The 16951-nt window shown below is 36.8% G+C and overlaps 1 protein-coding gene across 9 annotated transcripts in view; it reads left to right on the top strand.

Annotated features, from left to right (window-relative positions):
- The first annotated feature begins 4611 nt into the window (after positions 1-4611).
- LOC132036258 (uncharacterized) overlaps positions 4612-16951 on the top strand; it is a 35241-nt gene continuing 22901 nt past the window's right edge. Inside the window, exons 1-5 of one of the 9 annotated variants that reach the window (XM_059426569.1) lie at positions 4612-5026; positions 6575-7468; positions 8172-8257; positions 9117-9257; positions 9649-10766. In XM_059426569.1, the coding sequence (XP_059282552.1) occupies positions 4691-5026; positions 6575-7468; positions 8172-8257; positions 9117-9257; positions 9649-9751 (1560 nt within the window). In that variant the 5' untranslated portion in view covers positions 4612-4690 and the 3' untranslated portion in view covers positions 9752-10766. Of the gene's footprint in view, positions 5027-6574; positions 7469-8171; positions 8377-9116; positions 9360-9648; positions 10767-16951 lie in introns of those variants that run through there. The other 8 variants (XR_009409550.1, XR_009409551.1, XM_059426576.1 and 5 more) reach the window with 8 other exon arrangements.

Below are 16951 nucleotides of genomic sequence, written 5' to 3'. Positions count from 1 at the left end.
TGGTGTTCTTGATGATGGAGGAGGGTAGGAGGTCGTTCTAGGGCTTGAAGGAATGAAAAATAATGATTTGAACTGATATGGATGAATATATACTGTTCTGGAAAATTGAATTTTACGTCCAGCAAAATACTGGCCGTATTTTGAAAGACGGGCCGTATTTTGAAATACGATCCGTATTCCTATGGAACTTTTTCTTTGCGTCTCTTCGGTAAAATGGCCATAACTCTTTGCACGGATGTTCGTTTGACCCTCATAATATACCGTTGGAAAGGTATTTCAAAGATCTACAACTTTCATCAAGGAAGTTTTCCCAAATTCCAAATAAGTTTTGAAATACGGGACATATTTTAAAATACGATCCGTATTTAACGATGTAACCTCTAAGTGTCAAATTCCAGAATGCTCAGAAATCTTTGGTACCAGTTTATGACTTGAAATACGGGCCGTATACTGAAATACGATCACTATTCATGGGCGTAAACCACTATCTTACAACTAAAGAGAAAATTTTCAATTCCCACATTCTTTATCGGGTTTTCTAAGTCTGGGATCATGGTCAAAACTTAGGTTAAAGGTATGGGGTGTTACATTATTGTCTTCTCTTGGTTCAAATAGTGTGAGAAGTTTCAACTTGGGTATTTCTTCCGCTGTTACCTCGTCGTGCAATTTGGTTATTGCTTGTTTCTTCCCAACAAAGTGGTATCAGAGCTTGTGGTTGTATTTGGTTGTATTGATTGTCTATTTGAATGATAGAGGCAAATATGAGCAAGATGGTTTGTTTAAATGACAGTAATTACCATATTTGGAAAAGCAAGATGAAAGATCTTCTCTTTGTCAAGAAATTACATTTACCTGTGTTTGCTTCTAAGAAACCCGAGTCTATTGAAGATGAGGATTGAGAATTTGAGCACTTACAGGTTTGTGGCTATATTAGGCAATGGGTTGAAGATAATGTTCGAAATCATATTGTGAATGAGACAAATGCTAAAAGCTTGTGGGAAAAGCTCGAGACACTTTATGCTTCGAAACCAGCAATAATAAGTTATTCTACCGAAACAATTAATAAATATTAGATACAAAGAGGGCAACCCTATTTCTGATCATATCAATGATTTTCAGGGTGTCCTTGATCAGCTGTCTAGAATGGGTGTCAAGTTTGATGAAGAAATACAGGGACTTTGGCTTCTTAATACTTTGCCAGACTCTCGGGAAACCCTTAGAGTTTCTTTCACTAATTCTGCTCCCAGTGATGGTGTAACTATGGAATATGCTAAGATTGGTGTTTTGAACGAAGAGATGAGAAGAAGATCTCAAGCTTCGTCTTCTTCAGCTTCATGTTCCGATGTTTTGGTTACTGAAGACAAGGGGAGAAGTAACTTCAGAGGTCAGAATGACAGAGGCAAAAGTAGAAGCAAGTCAAGATCCTCCAGGTACAAGAATCTTACATGTGACTATTGTCACTTGAAAAGGCACATCAAGAAACATTGCTATAAGTTTAAGAGAGACCAGAAAAGGCAAAAGAAAGAAAGCGATAATGAAAATCGTGTTCCTGTTGTTGCTGAAAATGATCTTCTTGTTGCTTGTGGTAAAAATGATATCAATCTTGTTTGTGATGAGTCTACCTAGTTTGTGAATTCAGGTGCCACTTCTCATGTCACGCCAAAGAAGAAATTATTTTCTTCTTATACTTCGGGTAATTTTGAAAATTTACGAATGGGCAATGATAGTGAGGTTGAGGTACTTGGTATTGGCACAGTTTGCTTGCAAAGTAATAATGGTTTGAGGTTGGTTCTTAACAATGTCAAGCATGCTCCAGATGTTCGGCTGAATTTAATTTCTATAGGAAAGCTTGATGATGATGGTTATGATCAAACCATTGGTGGTGGCCAGTGGAAGCTTCTTAAAGGTTCAATGGTTGTGGCTCGAGGTTACAAGATGTCTGACTTGTACTTATTTCAGGGCTCCATTTGTGGTGACTCAGTAAATTTGGTGGAGAATGATACTTCATCAGAATTATGGCATAGAAGGCTGAGTCGTATGAGCGAGAAGGGGATTGATAACTTGGCTAAGAAGAATTTTCTTTCTGGAGTGAAATAAGCAAAGTTAAAGAGATGTGTTCATTGCTTAGCCGGGAAACAGAAAAGAGTTTCTTTTCAGAGTCATTCACTTCAAAAAAGCATGCTTTGCTGGAGTTGGTACATTCTGATTTGTGTGGTCCTTTTAAAGTAAGCTCTCGTGGTGGTGCACTTTACTTTGTGACTTTTATTGATGATCATTCTCGCAAACTACGGGTATTTCCTTTGAAGTCCAAGGATCAAGTACTTGATGTGTTTAAGACTTTTCAGGCCTTGGTTGAGAGACAGACAGGGAAGAAACTAAAATGCATTCGCTCAGACAATGGTGGTGAATACATTGGTCCCTTTGATAATTATTGTAGACGGCAGGGTATTCGGCGTCAGAAAACTCCTCCAAAGACTCCTCAGTTAAATGGTCTTAGCGAGAGAGATGAACGAACTCTAGTTGAAAAGGTTAGATGTCTGCTTTCAGATGCTAAGTTGCCAGATTCATTTTGGGTAGAAGCACTTAATATTGCTGCTTATGTTATCAATTTATCTCCTATTGTTGCTTTGGATGGTGATGTTCCTGACAGAGTTTAGTTTGGTAAGGATGTCTCTTATGCTCATCTGAGAGTCTTCGGGTGCAAGGCCTTTGTGCATGTTCCTAAGGATGAGAGGTCAAAAATTTGAAGTTAAAACTAGGTAGTGTATCTTCATTGGTTATGGTCAAGACGAATTTGGCTATCGTTTCTATGATCCGGTTGAGAAGAAACTTGTTAGAAGCCGTGATGTTGTGTTCCTTGAAGACCCGGACAATTGAAGATTTTGACAAAATTCGAGAAGGTTGATTCTCGAGCAATAAAAAGCTTAGTTGATGTTGATCCGGTTTACCGTGACTATTGCTGAAGAAAATCTTCAAAATAATGAAGATCAAGTTGATTATGAAGATAGTGATCATGTTCTGAATGACCAGCATGATGTTGTTGATGCTCCAGTAGAAGATGATGTGATTGGCCAGCTACCAGTTGCTATTGATGTTCCAGAGAGTTCTCTCAAAAGATCTATTAGAGAGAAAGTACCTTCATCTCGTTATTCTCCTAATGAATTTGTACTCTTGACTAATGGGGGAGAACCTGAAAATTTTGATAAGGCCATGGATAGTGAAGAAAAAGAAAGGTGGTTTGATGCTATGCAAGATGAGATTAAATCCTTGCATGATAATCATACATTTGATCTTGTTAAGCTTCCTAGAGATAGAAAAGCTTTGAAAAATAGGTGGGTTTTTAGGGTGAAACATGAAGATGGTAACCCAGTTCCACGGTACAAGGCTAGATTGGTTGTCAAGGGCTTTAATCAGAAGAAGGGAGTTGATTTTGATGAAATTGTTTCTCCATTTGTAAAGATGTCATCTATTCAGGTTGTCCTAAGCTTGGATGCGAGTCTAGATTTAGAGTGTTGCTTGATCGCCGGGATGGCGGTTTCCTCCACATAGTTGGGAGGGGGAGAATTGTTAGGTTTTTGGGTTTTCCCTTCCTATGTGGAATTGGATTAATAAAACCCAATCCAATTAGATTTTTGGGTTTTCCCTTCCTATGTGGAATTGGATTAATAAAACCCAATCCAATTTGAATTAGGTCAATTTTACCCAAAATTTCCTCTATATATAGGATCAATTTAGGTCTTATTTTGAGAACATAAGAGTGAATTCATAGCAGCCATATAGAGAGAAAAACATGAGAGAGAAAACAGATTTTCGTCCATAAATTTTCTGTTACAGCAATCCGCTTTAAATTGCGTTTTCTTTTTCGTTAACCGTTGGATCGTGCTGAAATTTGAACTGGGGGTTCTCAACATCTGGTTCTTCGATTTCAACGGTGGAGATCGGATTTTGTGGTCTGTAGCTCCAGTTTTCGAGTACAAACAGTAGCTCAGTTTTGGGGGTGATTTCTCTTCTTTCTTCGCTAGTTTTGGTGCTATCTTTTATGTATTGTCGCTTGGCTTTGTTGTTGTAGCCATTTGGAGAACATTGTTGTAACTCTTGTTGATTATAGCGGAGCTTTTGTGGGCCGAAGGTCCCGTGGATGTTTCCTCTTCACCTTGAAGGAGTTTTACCACGTAAATTTGGTGTCTCTTCCATTCGATTTATTTTTGCTTGCTTTGCTTTATTTTATTGTTGGTATAAGCTGGCACTGGGATTTCCATTTGTGCTAGTTTTTATTGTCTTTTTTGGTTCAAATAGTGTGGGAAGTTTAAATATTGGGTATTTTTATTGTTATCTAGTAAATGCAATTTGGTTATTGCTTGTTTCTTTCCAACACCAATTACCAAGTGGCTTTCCAAATAGATCCTAATTGTTGATCAAAAATATTTTTTAAATTGATTAATGAAACACACATTATTTCTTATCAAAAATACTTTTTAAAATAAATACTTTTAAAAACTTGACCAAACTGATTATTATACTTCTTTTTTTTAAGCGTAACACGGACAAGCTAAAAGAAATGTTAAAAGGAAAAATCAAAATCTAAAACTGGTGGGGAAATAACTGTTGACAAAACCGAACCACATGTTAAAACATTAACCAAAAAAAAAAAAAAGTGGCACCGTCTTCAACAACTACCTTAATCTTAGAAATGAAGAAAAACTCTACTCTTCACTCTGTCTACCCTCAAAATCATCAATTTCTTTTTCTTACAATTTCACGTCTATCCAATCACATGACTATCTCTCAACTAAGCAAATGTTATCCTGGATTTATTATTACAACTCGGTGGCTCAGTACAGAGACCGAGTCGATTAAGTCCGAATTTACCGGACCTAACGCTTACGAGGTACTAGGTGTATCAGAAAGAAGCACCTTTGCTGAAATTAAATACTCTTTTCGTAAATTGGCTAAGGAAACTCACCCTGACCTTGCTCATTCCACACAAACTTCTAAGCGATTTGTTGAAATACTTGCTGCTTATGAGGTTATGCATTTCTTCCCTACAATTTTTTCGAGGAAATTAGTTAAAAGGGGTCTTTACAAAATGAATAGAGGTATATGACCCTGGGCGATTATGAAATGACGCAGAGACCATCTGTTATATTATTTATTTATTTATTTATTTATTTAATTAATCAATTTTCATTTTTCAGTCACGCTATTCCCTTAAAGTGTTTTTCATTACTCTCTCTGTCTCATATTAGTTGTCACATTTCCTTTCTACACGCCCGTTAAGAAATCATAAATAAGAAGTAATTCCTCGTTCCAATTTTAGTGTCTTAGTTTGACTGCCACATAGTTTAAGGAATAAAAAGAGATTTTTAAATCTTGTGGTTCGAAATTAGAGGTGTATGTAATGTACTAAGATGTCTTTTGAATCTTGTGGTTTTAAATTTGTCAGGCAGTATGTTTGAATTGTCAACTTAGTAAATATAGTAAGAAACTCTTTTTGGGACAAACCAGGAATTAAGACACTCCAATTAGGACGGAGGGAGTATTTTTTTTACTAATTTACCCTTAACTCCTTTCAATGTAATTAATATTGCTTACTTTAAAAAATAACTAATTTTAAAGGAAAAATGGAAAAAAAGTTAATTAATTCTATCTTGATTTTATAAATTGACAAGTAGTTATTTTTAGTAATGTTGACAACTAATATGGCACGGAGGGATTTTTTTTTTTTTTTTTTTTTTTTTTCTGAATGTTTCCAGCCTCAATTTATTTTGTTATCAGGATAAATATAGTTGTTGGGTTGTTCTTAGTTCAATTCATTAATGTGGAGTATTTGTTATTAGCACAAAGTAAGGATTTAAAATTTGTATACTAAAAAAATTGGGATGTTTAACTCTGCCTATCTTAGCAAAGTATAGCTGGTTCCAAGTCTGGATAGAGGAGGAGCGTTGTGGAGGGGTTGAGTAAAAATTAGTCTAATTATCTGAAAATTAAATTCGTGAACAGAGCGGAGTGGATGCACACGAGTTATATAACTGACCAGAATTAGTTTACGATTGTCGAGTACAAAATAATTGGGAGTTCTTCTTCCTTTTTTTTTTTTTTTTTGAGATGGACAGACGAAAACAAGCGGAGTTTCGACAAAATGAGGGATGCAACACGAGGAATAATTGGGATATTTACGAGCCTCAATTTTCATGTTGCTTGACAGTTTAATTGTACATAAAAAAGGAACATAAGCATAGGCTTTGTGGCAGTTATTTTTTTAATTCAGGACCACATGTACTAAGCTAGAATATGATTTTAACACATCTAAAGGTACTCCTGAATTGTGAAAGCAGAAGGGCCATTATATAAGGCAAGCATGCCTTTTTCTAGGGGAGAATGAGATTAGGTGAAATCATGTTACTTTATGGACATGGACACCACTATGACAGAAGCTTTTCATTCTAAGTTAATGACTAAGTTCACTAAATCAATATCCTAGAAGTCCTCTAGAATTTCTGAAGTATTACAAAAATGATATGTCACGCATATAACATGGTGAAGAGTGATATCTTTATGTACTAGAGATGTACAGGTATTTACTTGGATGATCAATGGAATGCAGATTCTATCCGATTCTGAGAAGAGAGCACATTATGACCAGTATCTCTCATTTCGAAAAGCAATTGTTGATATGCATTCTAGACAAGGTTCTAAAATGTGCATATATGAATCATATAGCACGTCAATCAAGGAGATGGAAGTTGTTGAATGGTTAAAGTGGTATAGACAAACAGTAAACGACATATTGGCTGAAAAAAGGGTAGTATCTGGATCAGGCTATTTTGATGCACTGGAAAGAGATTTCTACTCAGCATTACATTTAGCGTTCTATGGCCCTGAGATTGAGTCAGATCTCCTTCCTGAATTTTTTGAAGCCGAGGAGCGATCAGTATACGAAACGGCTGAGGTTCTGCACCTGGTTTTTGGGCGAGATCTTTTTGGGATGGTCTGTTTAGCCAAAAATATTCCTGAACTGTCAAATGCTTCTATGGAGAGACTGACATCCTTAGAATCAGAGTTGTGTCATTCCCTTGAGAATATCCCTATGAAAATGCATTCGGAGACAGCTGCTTCTGGTTCCGATCAAAACCAATTGAGAAGTTCCAATTACCATACATCAGATGCATACAGAGACTTAGAATTGCATGTTGGAGGGAGACTTATTGCTGTGGCAACAAGAGTTCCACCTAGGAGTAGATCTAATGGGATACAAAATGAAGGATTTGATGACTGCATTCATGTTTACCTCAAGTCACATGAAGTCCAAAGAATTCCCAAACATAACTTAATGGACTTTGGATTGAAGTCTGCCATTCCACTGGGAACGATAACAGGGTTGGGAACCAGTCCTGATGAAGGTTCTTGCGATGTTTACGACAACAATGGTGTAAACACCCATGTGATTATGAAGCATCGAACATTGCTGGTGAGTGTAATAACTACTGTACTCTTTAGCTTTTATCCGGTCAAATATCCTTCGTTAGAAGAAGAGGGTGGCAAGGTGAGTTGGTGCAGAGAGCAAAACCTGTCTTTCTTTCTCTATACCCCAGGTGCTTATGAGAAGTAGCTGTAGATTGCTGTAAATATTTCATAAGGTTGGAAGTGTAGTTCTAAGGTTGCTGTCTGAATGCAATAAAAAAAAAATCATGCCCTTGCTTTTGATAAGCAAGCCTAGAAATTGTTTTGGTTGGTATTGAATATATCTTAGTCATGTTGATATGTTTACTTTAGGTCCTACTCTTTCCAAGAGTCTTTTAGCCCTATTAGAGATTCTTATGTCAGTAGGAAATGTAGAGAACTTCTAGTACCTTTCATATTTATTGTTATTCTGTATAATGTTGAGTTGCGATGAATTAAATGGGGACCATGAGTAGTGAGGATTCAAATAGTTGTCTCCAACTTGTTTGGGACTGAGGCGTAATAGCTGTTGTCTGTTCACTTATTGAAAAGCAGTTCTAGGATTTGCTTTCTCTATGATTTTTGGTGTTTTGACTTTATTTGTTGGTTGGTGTTGCACATACTTGACTTGCAACTCTGGAACTTAGTTCTTGGAAAGGCTGTCTGTCTCTTGGCTAAAAGAATCATATTCATAATTCTTCCACTTTAATTTGCGTGAGAACTTTTTCCAGGTAAGACACATGCACTGGTATCAATTAGGAGATGAAGTATCAACCTGTGAGTGCAGATGCAGCAGAGCGAAGCTACCTCCAAGCAAGTATAATCCATAACTTAAACCTTTTGAGTCAATACTCATCAAGAGTACAAGCTATTCACTTCCTAGATTTTTGTCGAACTACCATGACGTTTGTGCCTATTCTCTAGTTACAATGTAAGGTGAAGAGGCGGGCTTAGGGAGAATCAGATTATTGAGCTGGATTTAGTCTATCTGATTTTTGTTTGATGGAAAAGAAAAAACTGAAAATGAATGACATAGTTAGCGGACATTATTGCTTACAAATTTATTGATGTCTAGTCATCCACATTTAACTATGAAAAAACTGTGGGTCCTGATCAATGTCTTGTTTTTCTACTTCTATCACTGTTGTCTTTCCTTTTCTCTCATTCTCCCTCTCCGTTCAATTTTAGTTACTCTTTTTCAGAAGGTGTAACTATGAAAGCTTATGGTTAACTATTAAAAAGACAAAAGGTTAGAGATAAAAGTCATAGTTGGGCTCCTTTCATTCATATCACAAGGCTCTGCTCTTCCTATGTTAGTAGATTTGGTGCTTGTTTGTTGGAAGCATAGGAACTTCCGACTCCAGTGTCCATGAATCTAGTGGATCAATTTGTTAGATTTGTTTTAGATGGATTTGTTAGTAGTTTAACGAATTTCCGGCTCCTAGAGACACCAGTGGCCAAGTATAAACTTTAGCAGAAGATAATGCCATTGGATTGTGAAATTTTTGTTTCATTTATAACTTCAAAGCAGGAAATCCATAGAGCATTGGGCTTAAGGTATTCATATCAGAATGTTTTCTAGTAAAACGCCTTTTAATACAAGATATAGGTCTCTCATTGTCTCTTGGGGTTTTTGTTTATTGATGTTATTAGTATTGATTTTTCTCTACCAACAGATTTTGGCTATTTGAACCTCGATGTGGCATGCATGACATTGGAGGTTGGTATGTGGAGACATTTGGCAGAGATAAGAAAGGCCGAAATGTGCCATCTCAGAGGTATTGGGATGGCTTAGAGGCAAATGATCACTTTGAGAAGTAAGTATCTGGTGTAGAAGCCTCAAATATATGAAATTGAAATTCTCCACCCTTTTGATGATAAACCTAGGCGTTATGGCACTTTGGCAGAAACAAATTTAGGTATTTATTATTTGTGCTGATAACTATGCTTTGCTGTGTCGCATCTTGATAAATTCATCGAACTTTACAATGCGGATGTGTTTGCACCCTGCTTGAAAAGACATTGTGAAAATCTTTCTATACTTCTAATGAGCCTAGCCGAAGCCACTTGGCTGGAAATGGTTAACGTTCTCATTATGTCCCATGAATATGGAAAATATATCTTCAATTGTAATAACCATGAATAATCCCCTTCTCCTGATGTTGCATAAACAAATTCCATATGAAATGTTGTTGGACTATCTCGTAGGCTTGAAAGCAGTAACGTGGGTTTGATGTGCAGATATATTCTTCAATGTGCAGGAGACTACATCCAGCAATGTACTTGCTTGCTCTTGCCTACAGGACTCTAGATATTGAACATTCAAGGAGAAATAAACAGAGAATGAAGGATCTTATGGAGTCAAACGTATCTAGAGTTCTCAGCTGGTGCAAGAGACTAGTACGCTGAAGACATTTAGCTTTATGATCATATCCCTGCTCAGCTCCGAATCTATTAGGCAACTGTATCATTTTTGAGAAAGGTAACAAAATTATACTCATCAGCACAAAGGCAGTGCTGAAAGCTATATTTACAATTCCCAGAAAGAGCTGATGAAACAGATGATTTGCACTTTCTAAAGAATCCTCATATAAGCTAGGTCATTGATTTGGATGGCTCGTGGATTGATGAGTCAAACACCATGATCCGTGCACACAAAAGATTTTTCTCATGTGCTCCCATTGAATTCACAATCATCGTGAAGCGGCGTAGAAGTGCTCTTTCAACTGCCAATGAGATTGCTGTGCTGCTGCATTTCCTGGTCTCTCATTTTTGGTGCCACGACCTAATGTGATAGTATGCAAGGTGACTCCAGCTAGCACACTAAGGAATTGGACCTCAGTGTTCCATTACAATCTAGTTTGGTTACTGAATGGAGTAGATTGAATTGGTGAAGCACCATCAAGAATGATCTGTGTTAATATGAAGAATTGCATGTTTACTGCCTTTTGCATGGTCTTCGGTGACACTACATAATACTAAACTATGCTGATCCTTATATCTTGAAAGCCATATTTGGGTCATAACATTGTTGAAACCGAGTAATGCCTCAAGCCAAGGGAGTGAAGCTGGAGATTTCATGGAGAAGCATGGTGTTAGCACATATGTTAGCTATTGCTGTTCTCAGGTGATGGCTTGCATTAAAGGGAGGGTGATGATCAGATGATTGAGTTGCACTAGCTGTAACTAGTTTACTTATTATGATTCTTGTACTTTTGTTCTTGGCATACAGGTTTTCTGATATATAGAACATCAAATAGTTCTCTGTGAAAAATAAAACAGTTCGGGGTTAGTATATTTGAGTTCAATTACACAAATCTTGTAAGAGCCCGTTTGGATTGGCTTATAAGTTGCTTATAAGCTGTTTTCAGCTTTTTTGAGTGTTTGGCTGGCCAGCTTAAAGTATTTTACTTAATATAAGCTCAAAAAAATAATTGGGCCCATTTGACTTAAATTTATCTAAAGCAGAACATAAGCTGAAAACAGTTCTTAACTTATTTTTTTTTTTATAAGTCATTGCTAAATGAATTATAGGCATAAGCCCATCCAAACAGGCTCTAAGTAGTCGGAGACCTATTATCACGGTGTTCTTTTCGTTTTGTTTTAGTGGGTCTCCCATTTACAATACTGCATCAGCTGGCGCCAGATCAGACAACTCTTTTATGCAATTGCACTGTGAACAATGTAATTTCATAATGTTTAAATGTATCTCCAATTTCAATTTTTGGATACTAAACTTGATGTAACACTCTTGGGCTGTTCCTTAGAGTGAAGACCGATGAATTTTCTTTGATTGCTGAACTGTTCAGGATGAAATCTTCTACTAGTTTATTATATGAAAAACAAGTGTCACTAGTAATATCTCAGTTCCAACCAGTACCCATCCCTGCAATTTAATTGATGACTAGTTCCTACTCCCAAGGATGTGTAAATTGTGAGTCCAGAAACGAGAATACTATGTATTAGTTGTTGGTTCACAAAAATCAATTCCTTTTAAAGAAAATTTAAGTAATGCCCCAAAGTCATCAGACAAATTAGCATGGGGGAGTGGATCAATCAGTTCAAAGAATGTCTGACGAGGCAATAAAGCTATTCAAAAGATTAATTTTCTACCAACTAAGCAATAGCGTCATGAAAGGACCTTGGGCGTTATGGGTCCTAAGTTTATACATAAATAAGTGTTGACTAGTTTCGCACTATTTAGAAAATTCATTTTCTAAAATCGGTGGAAGATCGACGAATTTCTTCCTTCATCAGTTTACATTGTTTATTCAATAAAATATTTCAGTGGGTCTACTGATCTAGAACAACACAAAACTTCATAGAATATTAAAGATGAAACAAATTAAATCCCATGGCATTTTGTTATCACAGAAGAGTTTATTTTATTGGATTTGCATAAAGGATAAGAAAAACATAACAATTTTATAAACCTTTTTTTTTTCTTTTCTGACGACCGAACACTTACGATAACTGACTTGACAACAAGACAACTACGATAACTGACTTGACAACAAGACAACTACATAATTGACCAAATTAAAAACTCGATAGTTGCACTAGTCCCAAATTTAAGAACTCCAATTAGCATTGCACATTAGTGAGTTCCAGAACTCTCTCCCTCATCGGGATCAGGGACAACATTCAAATCAAATTTGGAGCTCTCGGCCAAAATATTATTTTTTGCTTCTTTTTTTATTTTGTCCAATCGCAACATGAGTGCTACCAACTGCTCCAACCTGTGTTTATCAGGAGGTATTTCTGAACCAGGGTACAAGACCCTATACCTTCTTTTTCTACTTTCTTCCTCCTCATTGAGTACTTGTGATTCATTACAAAAATCATTAAATGCCTGAAAGACATATGATTTCCCCACATCAGGTTGATCAACCACCTAAGAGTTATTTAGTTTCCAATCAAGGAATTTATCAATTATATTTTCTATACTAGTGGAGCCATAAGAATCCACTAGGTGAAACGAGGAGAACACCAATATCTTCTCCAGTCGTTGAAAGCTCATTCGCTTGCCTGAATAGGCTCCGTTTCCTTTTTGAAAAGGTAACGAAGCGTGCTTCTTTAGATTCAACCAACTTCATCTCAATCTTTTGCCTACCCCTACAGACCTTCGTTTCCATTGCAAAGCGAATACTGAAAGAAGAAATTAAGCAGATTTTTTGGTTGAATAAGCCTGTGCAATGCCAACAAGGATGCCCATGTAATTTATAGTTGGTGCACTACTCCGTTTGGCACGCCTATTGCCACGTGTAATTAATGTATTCATTTAATGTGAATCCATTATCAGATTATCACGAATTCGAATAAAATTGTATTACTATAGATTCCACTGCAATTGCAAGTAATTAAGCTTAAACGAATGAAAAGACAAAGGAAACATAACCACACATTAAACTTAATTTACATACATATCTAATGTTATTTTCTTAAAAAAAAGTCTACAACTCTAACTCATAAAAACCTTATAAGGTGATTTTACACCTCCAATTAGTTGCATTTATTGTTACTTTTTGACCTTGCCTTGCTTTATGAAAGTCCTTGAATTAATTAGTTTCTTTTTTGACATCATCTTTATCACTTGTGCTATTTTCAAGGTTTTCACTTTTAAGTCATACTAGTGTTTTGGCAAGTGCAATACACGTGCAAGCCGAATTATGTAGTATATGAGATTTTGATAATATTAATATTGTTAAAATAAAGTTTAGTATCTAATTACGCATAAAAAATATAAAGATGCTCAGTAACACAAAATTCACATAATGCATATATTACAAGTTACAACACACATAACTTGATCCCTAAATAAATTAAATATTCTTCTGAAGTAATTAAACTAACTGAATTTAGTAGTGTTCTGAAGTTTAAAATGTAAAGCGCCAAAAGATAGCCCAACATAATTTCGTGAGCAATTAGGATTCAATTGAAGTTTGGACCCCTTCATGCAAGGTAACTCCCTCCCTACTTTCAATAAATATCATATGAATATCTCTAAATTGTGCTGAAACTCATAACTCCGATTTAAATATTTATAAACAAGTTTCGATATTCTATGTCTGCTGCATTAAGAAATATCGATATTTTAGGAGCCATTTTCCTGTAACTTGGAGATTTATAAACATTGTCTTTTCTGGCCAACATCACTCTCTCTCAAACTTTGGAACATTACCGCTATCATGAGGAATCCTGAAATCAGATTTCTTTCTGTTCTTACTCCAAGGACCATGTTGCTCCTTGTCTGAAAGAATTAATATTTCCTCTACTGATAGAATATACGAGTCAGCAGTGACAGGATTAGGAATGAGGCTATCCGGGACAAGGTGGAGTGGCCTCGGTGGAACACAAGATGCGGGAAGCGAGATTGAGATGGTTTGGGCATGTGAAGAGGAGAGACACAGATGCCCCAGTGCGGAGGTGTGAGAGGTTGGCCATGGATGGTTTCAGAAGAGTTAGGGGTAGGCTGAAGAAATATTGGGAAGAGGTGATTAGACATGACATGGCGCAGTTACAGCTTACCGAGGACATGACCTTAGATAGGAGGGTATGGAGGACCCAGATTAGGATAGAAGGCTAATAGATAGTCTCGTTTATCCTTTCATATTAGTAGTCGTATTATCGCGTTATAATTTCTTGTGTTTTGATTTCTGCTACTATCTGTTATTTCCTGTACTTTGACTATCTTATTTTATCATCGACCGACATCGACTCATCCCAATCTTTAAGGAAGAGATCGACGATCCCAAGTTCTTTTACCCCATTCAGAAAGTCTTTTCCGCCGGACGACTCGTAGGAGGTGAGAAGGGCCACTTACTCCGTCCCACACGGTGTATTACTATCGGCCCTACCAGGCAACATCTACCTACACAAGCTCGATCAGGAGATAGGGAGGATCCGACAGAAGTACGAAATTCCGATTGTTGTGATAGCTACTGCCCCTTTGCAAACTGCTTCATCATGGCTTAGTCGCTTTCGTTATTTTCATTTTCATATCGCTTTGAATGTCTTGGTCTTAGCTGACCTCTTTTTATGCTTTTTATGCTTTCTATTGAGCCGAGGGTTTTTCGGAAACAACCGTCCTACCTTGGTAGGAGTAAGGTCTGTGTACACTCTACCTTCCCCAGACCCCATGTTGTGGGATTTCACTAGGTTGTTGTTGTTGTTGTATAGAATATACGAGTCCACCAAACAAAGATAGAGAATTAGGTTCTTTATCTGTTCCTTTAAGTAAGACAGAAAGTAAATAACACAAGATATTTACGTGGAAAATTCATTGCTCAAAGGATTAAAAATCACGACCCACTGCAGTAGGATTTGCTAAAACTTCACTATAAACGAGCAACTTCAGATTACAAACTAGGAATTAAACTCTTAATCTCTCCCCCTTGCAATAACTCTATTGCAAGACCTTTACAATAACTCTATTGCAAAGAACACACCTTGACTAACTCTAGCCAAGTGAATAACTCAGAAAGGTTGAAAATCTGTCCTATCATGACACTTCTTGAAAGTAGAGTAGGAATACAAGATAAAGAACAAAAGACAAAGACTCAACAAACCTAAGGACTTAATACATCTTCAGTGATTGGGAACTGATCCTTTTGTTTGTCGTGACTTTGCTCTTGAGAGCACTTTGAGATGCGGCCACTAGCACTTGAGATGAGAGTGATTTTTCTGATTTGCAAGTGTTAGGTTTTCACTTGTAACATGTTGTTTACATAGGTGGAGCAAGTGGGTTGATGTTAAAGTGACATTTCATATTGCTTTGGCCACTAGCGAATATGTTCGTTGTCTTTCTTTATTACTATGCCGATCGGTACGATGTCGTGACCTTACAACTATAGTGTTGACTTGCACTGCCTAGAACCTGATCCCATATGGTTCGTCTAAAAACATATCTGGTTCCTTGAATAAGTTTGTCAAATCATCACCACGAGATAGCATAACTTATCAATTTCCCCTTTTTAATGATGACAAACCCACAATTTATATTCCCACTGAGAACGAGATTCTCCACTTGTTCCCCTTGAGAATCAGACCTATCTTTCAATATAACAACATATCAGCAACTAACTTTTCAGCATTTCAGCATCGTATCATCCTTAATTAACCCCCCAATTTACTTCCCCCTTTTGGCATCATTGAGAAGAGTAAAAATAGCAGCATGAGCAAAAACAGAGACAGTAACATTAATGCATGGCCACTGGGACAACACTAACATGAGCAACAACAAAAACAAACAAAGTTAAATATCATTGCTTAAAACAGAGAGAATGCCCAATTTTATCACCGCAAAAACCTTAACAGTTCCAAAAGTACAAAATATGATAATTAAACAAACATAAGTACCACAATCATTAAACAAAAGTATGGAACAGTCTTGACAATAGGGAAGCAGGGGGTTGTAGGAGGAGGACATAGGATGGAGACAATTGGACGGCTAAGCGGATGGACCAGGTCAAGGGATCATTTTGAGGAGCTTGTCGATCCTTTCATTCGCAGCTCGCTGGTCATGGACCACTTGCCCTGTCAGTTCCTTCACTTTCGGCTTCAGTTTTTTAACTTTAGCCTTTAGCTGAGCATTTTCTTTTTTCAACGGCCCACTGGCACCTGGTTCCTCTCCTCCCATTGTACAATTCTGAATCTCAGTTTTCAGAATTGCATTTTCAGCTTTCAACCGGCTGATCTCTTCATTTGCTCTCTCTTGGGCATCAAACAGACTCGAGATTGTGGAGCCACTGCCAACCCCTCCCTTCTTTGACACACATTCACACTCCTCAAGAGTACCCAGAGTGAACGTTTGCTTCCTGGTTCCCATTGTCACCTTTCCAACCTTGATTTCAAAATGCTCAAACACCTTGTAGAGAAAGAAGCCATATGCCAGTCCATGTCTGCCATCCTTAACGGTGACCACTTTTTTCATGTGCACTATCATCAGAGCAGGCAAGCTTACTGGAATAAAGGTGGTCAAGGCTTCAATGAGATACAAGTCTGGGATGGCTGCTATAAATCTTCTCTCAGCACGAGCCAACAACACCTTGTTTACCAGTTCAAACAGGAGCTGATACTATGGCTTGAGCTGTTTCAATGTAATCAATATTGTTTACTTTAAAAAATAACTAATTTTAAAGGCAAAATGGAAAAAAGTTAATTAATTCTATCTTAATTTTTTAAATTGACAAGTAGTTTGGGATGGACATTTTTAGTAATGTTGACAACTAATATGGGACAGAGAGAGTAATTTTTTAATGTTTTCTGCCTCAATTTACATTGTTATCAGGATAAATATAGTTGTTGAATTGTTCTTAGTTCAATTCATCAATGTGGAATATTTGTTATCGGCACAAAGGATTTAAAATTTTGTATACTAAAAAATTTGGAATATTTAACTGGGCCTATCTTTGCAAAGTGTAGCTGGTTCCAAGTCTGGATAGAGGAGGAATGTTGTGGAGGGGTTGAGTAAAAATTAGTCTAATTATGATGAATCATCTGAAAATTAAAT

Source organism: Lycium ferocissimum, chromosome 2 (genome assembly GCF_029784015.1).
Source record: "Lycium ferocissimum isolate CSIRO_LF1 chromosome 2, AGI_CSIRO_Lferr_CH_V1, whole genome shotgun sequence".
NCBI lineage: Eukaryota > Viridiplantae > Streptophyta > Magnoliopsida > Solanales > Solanaceae > Lycium > Lycium ferocissimum.
Note: the sequence above shows the minus strand (reverse complement) of the source record. Positions and strands in the feature narration are given on the sequence as shown.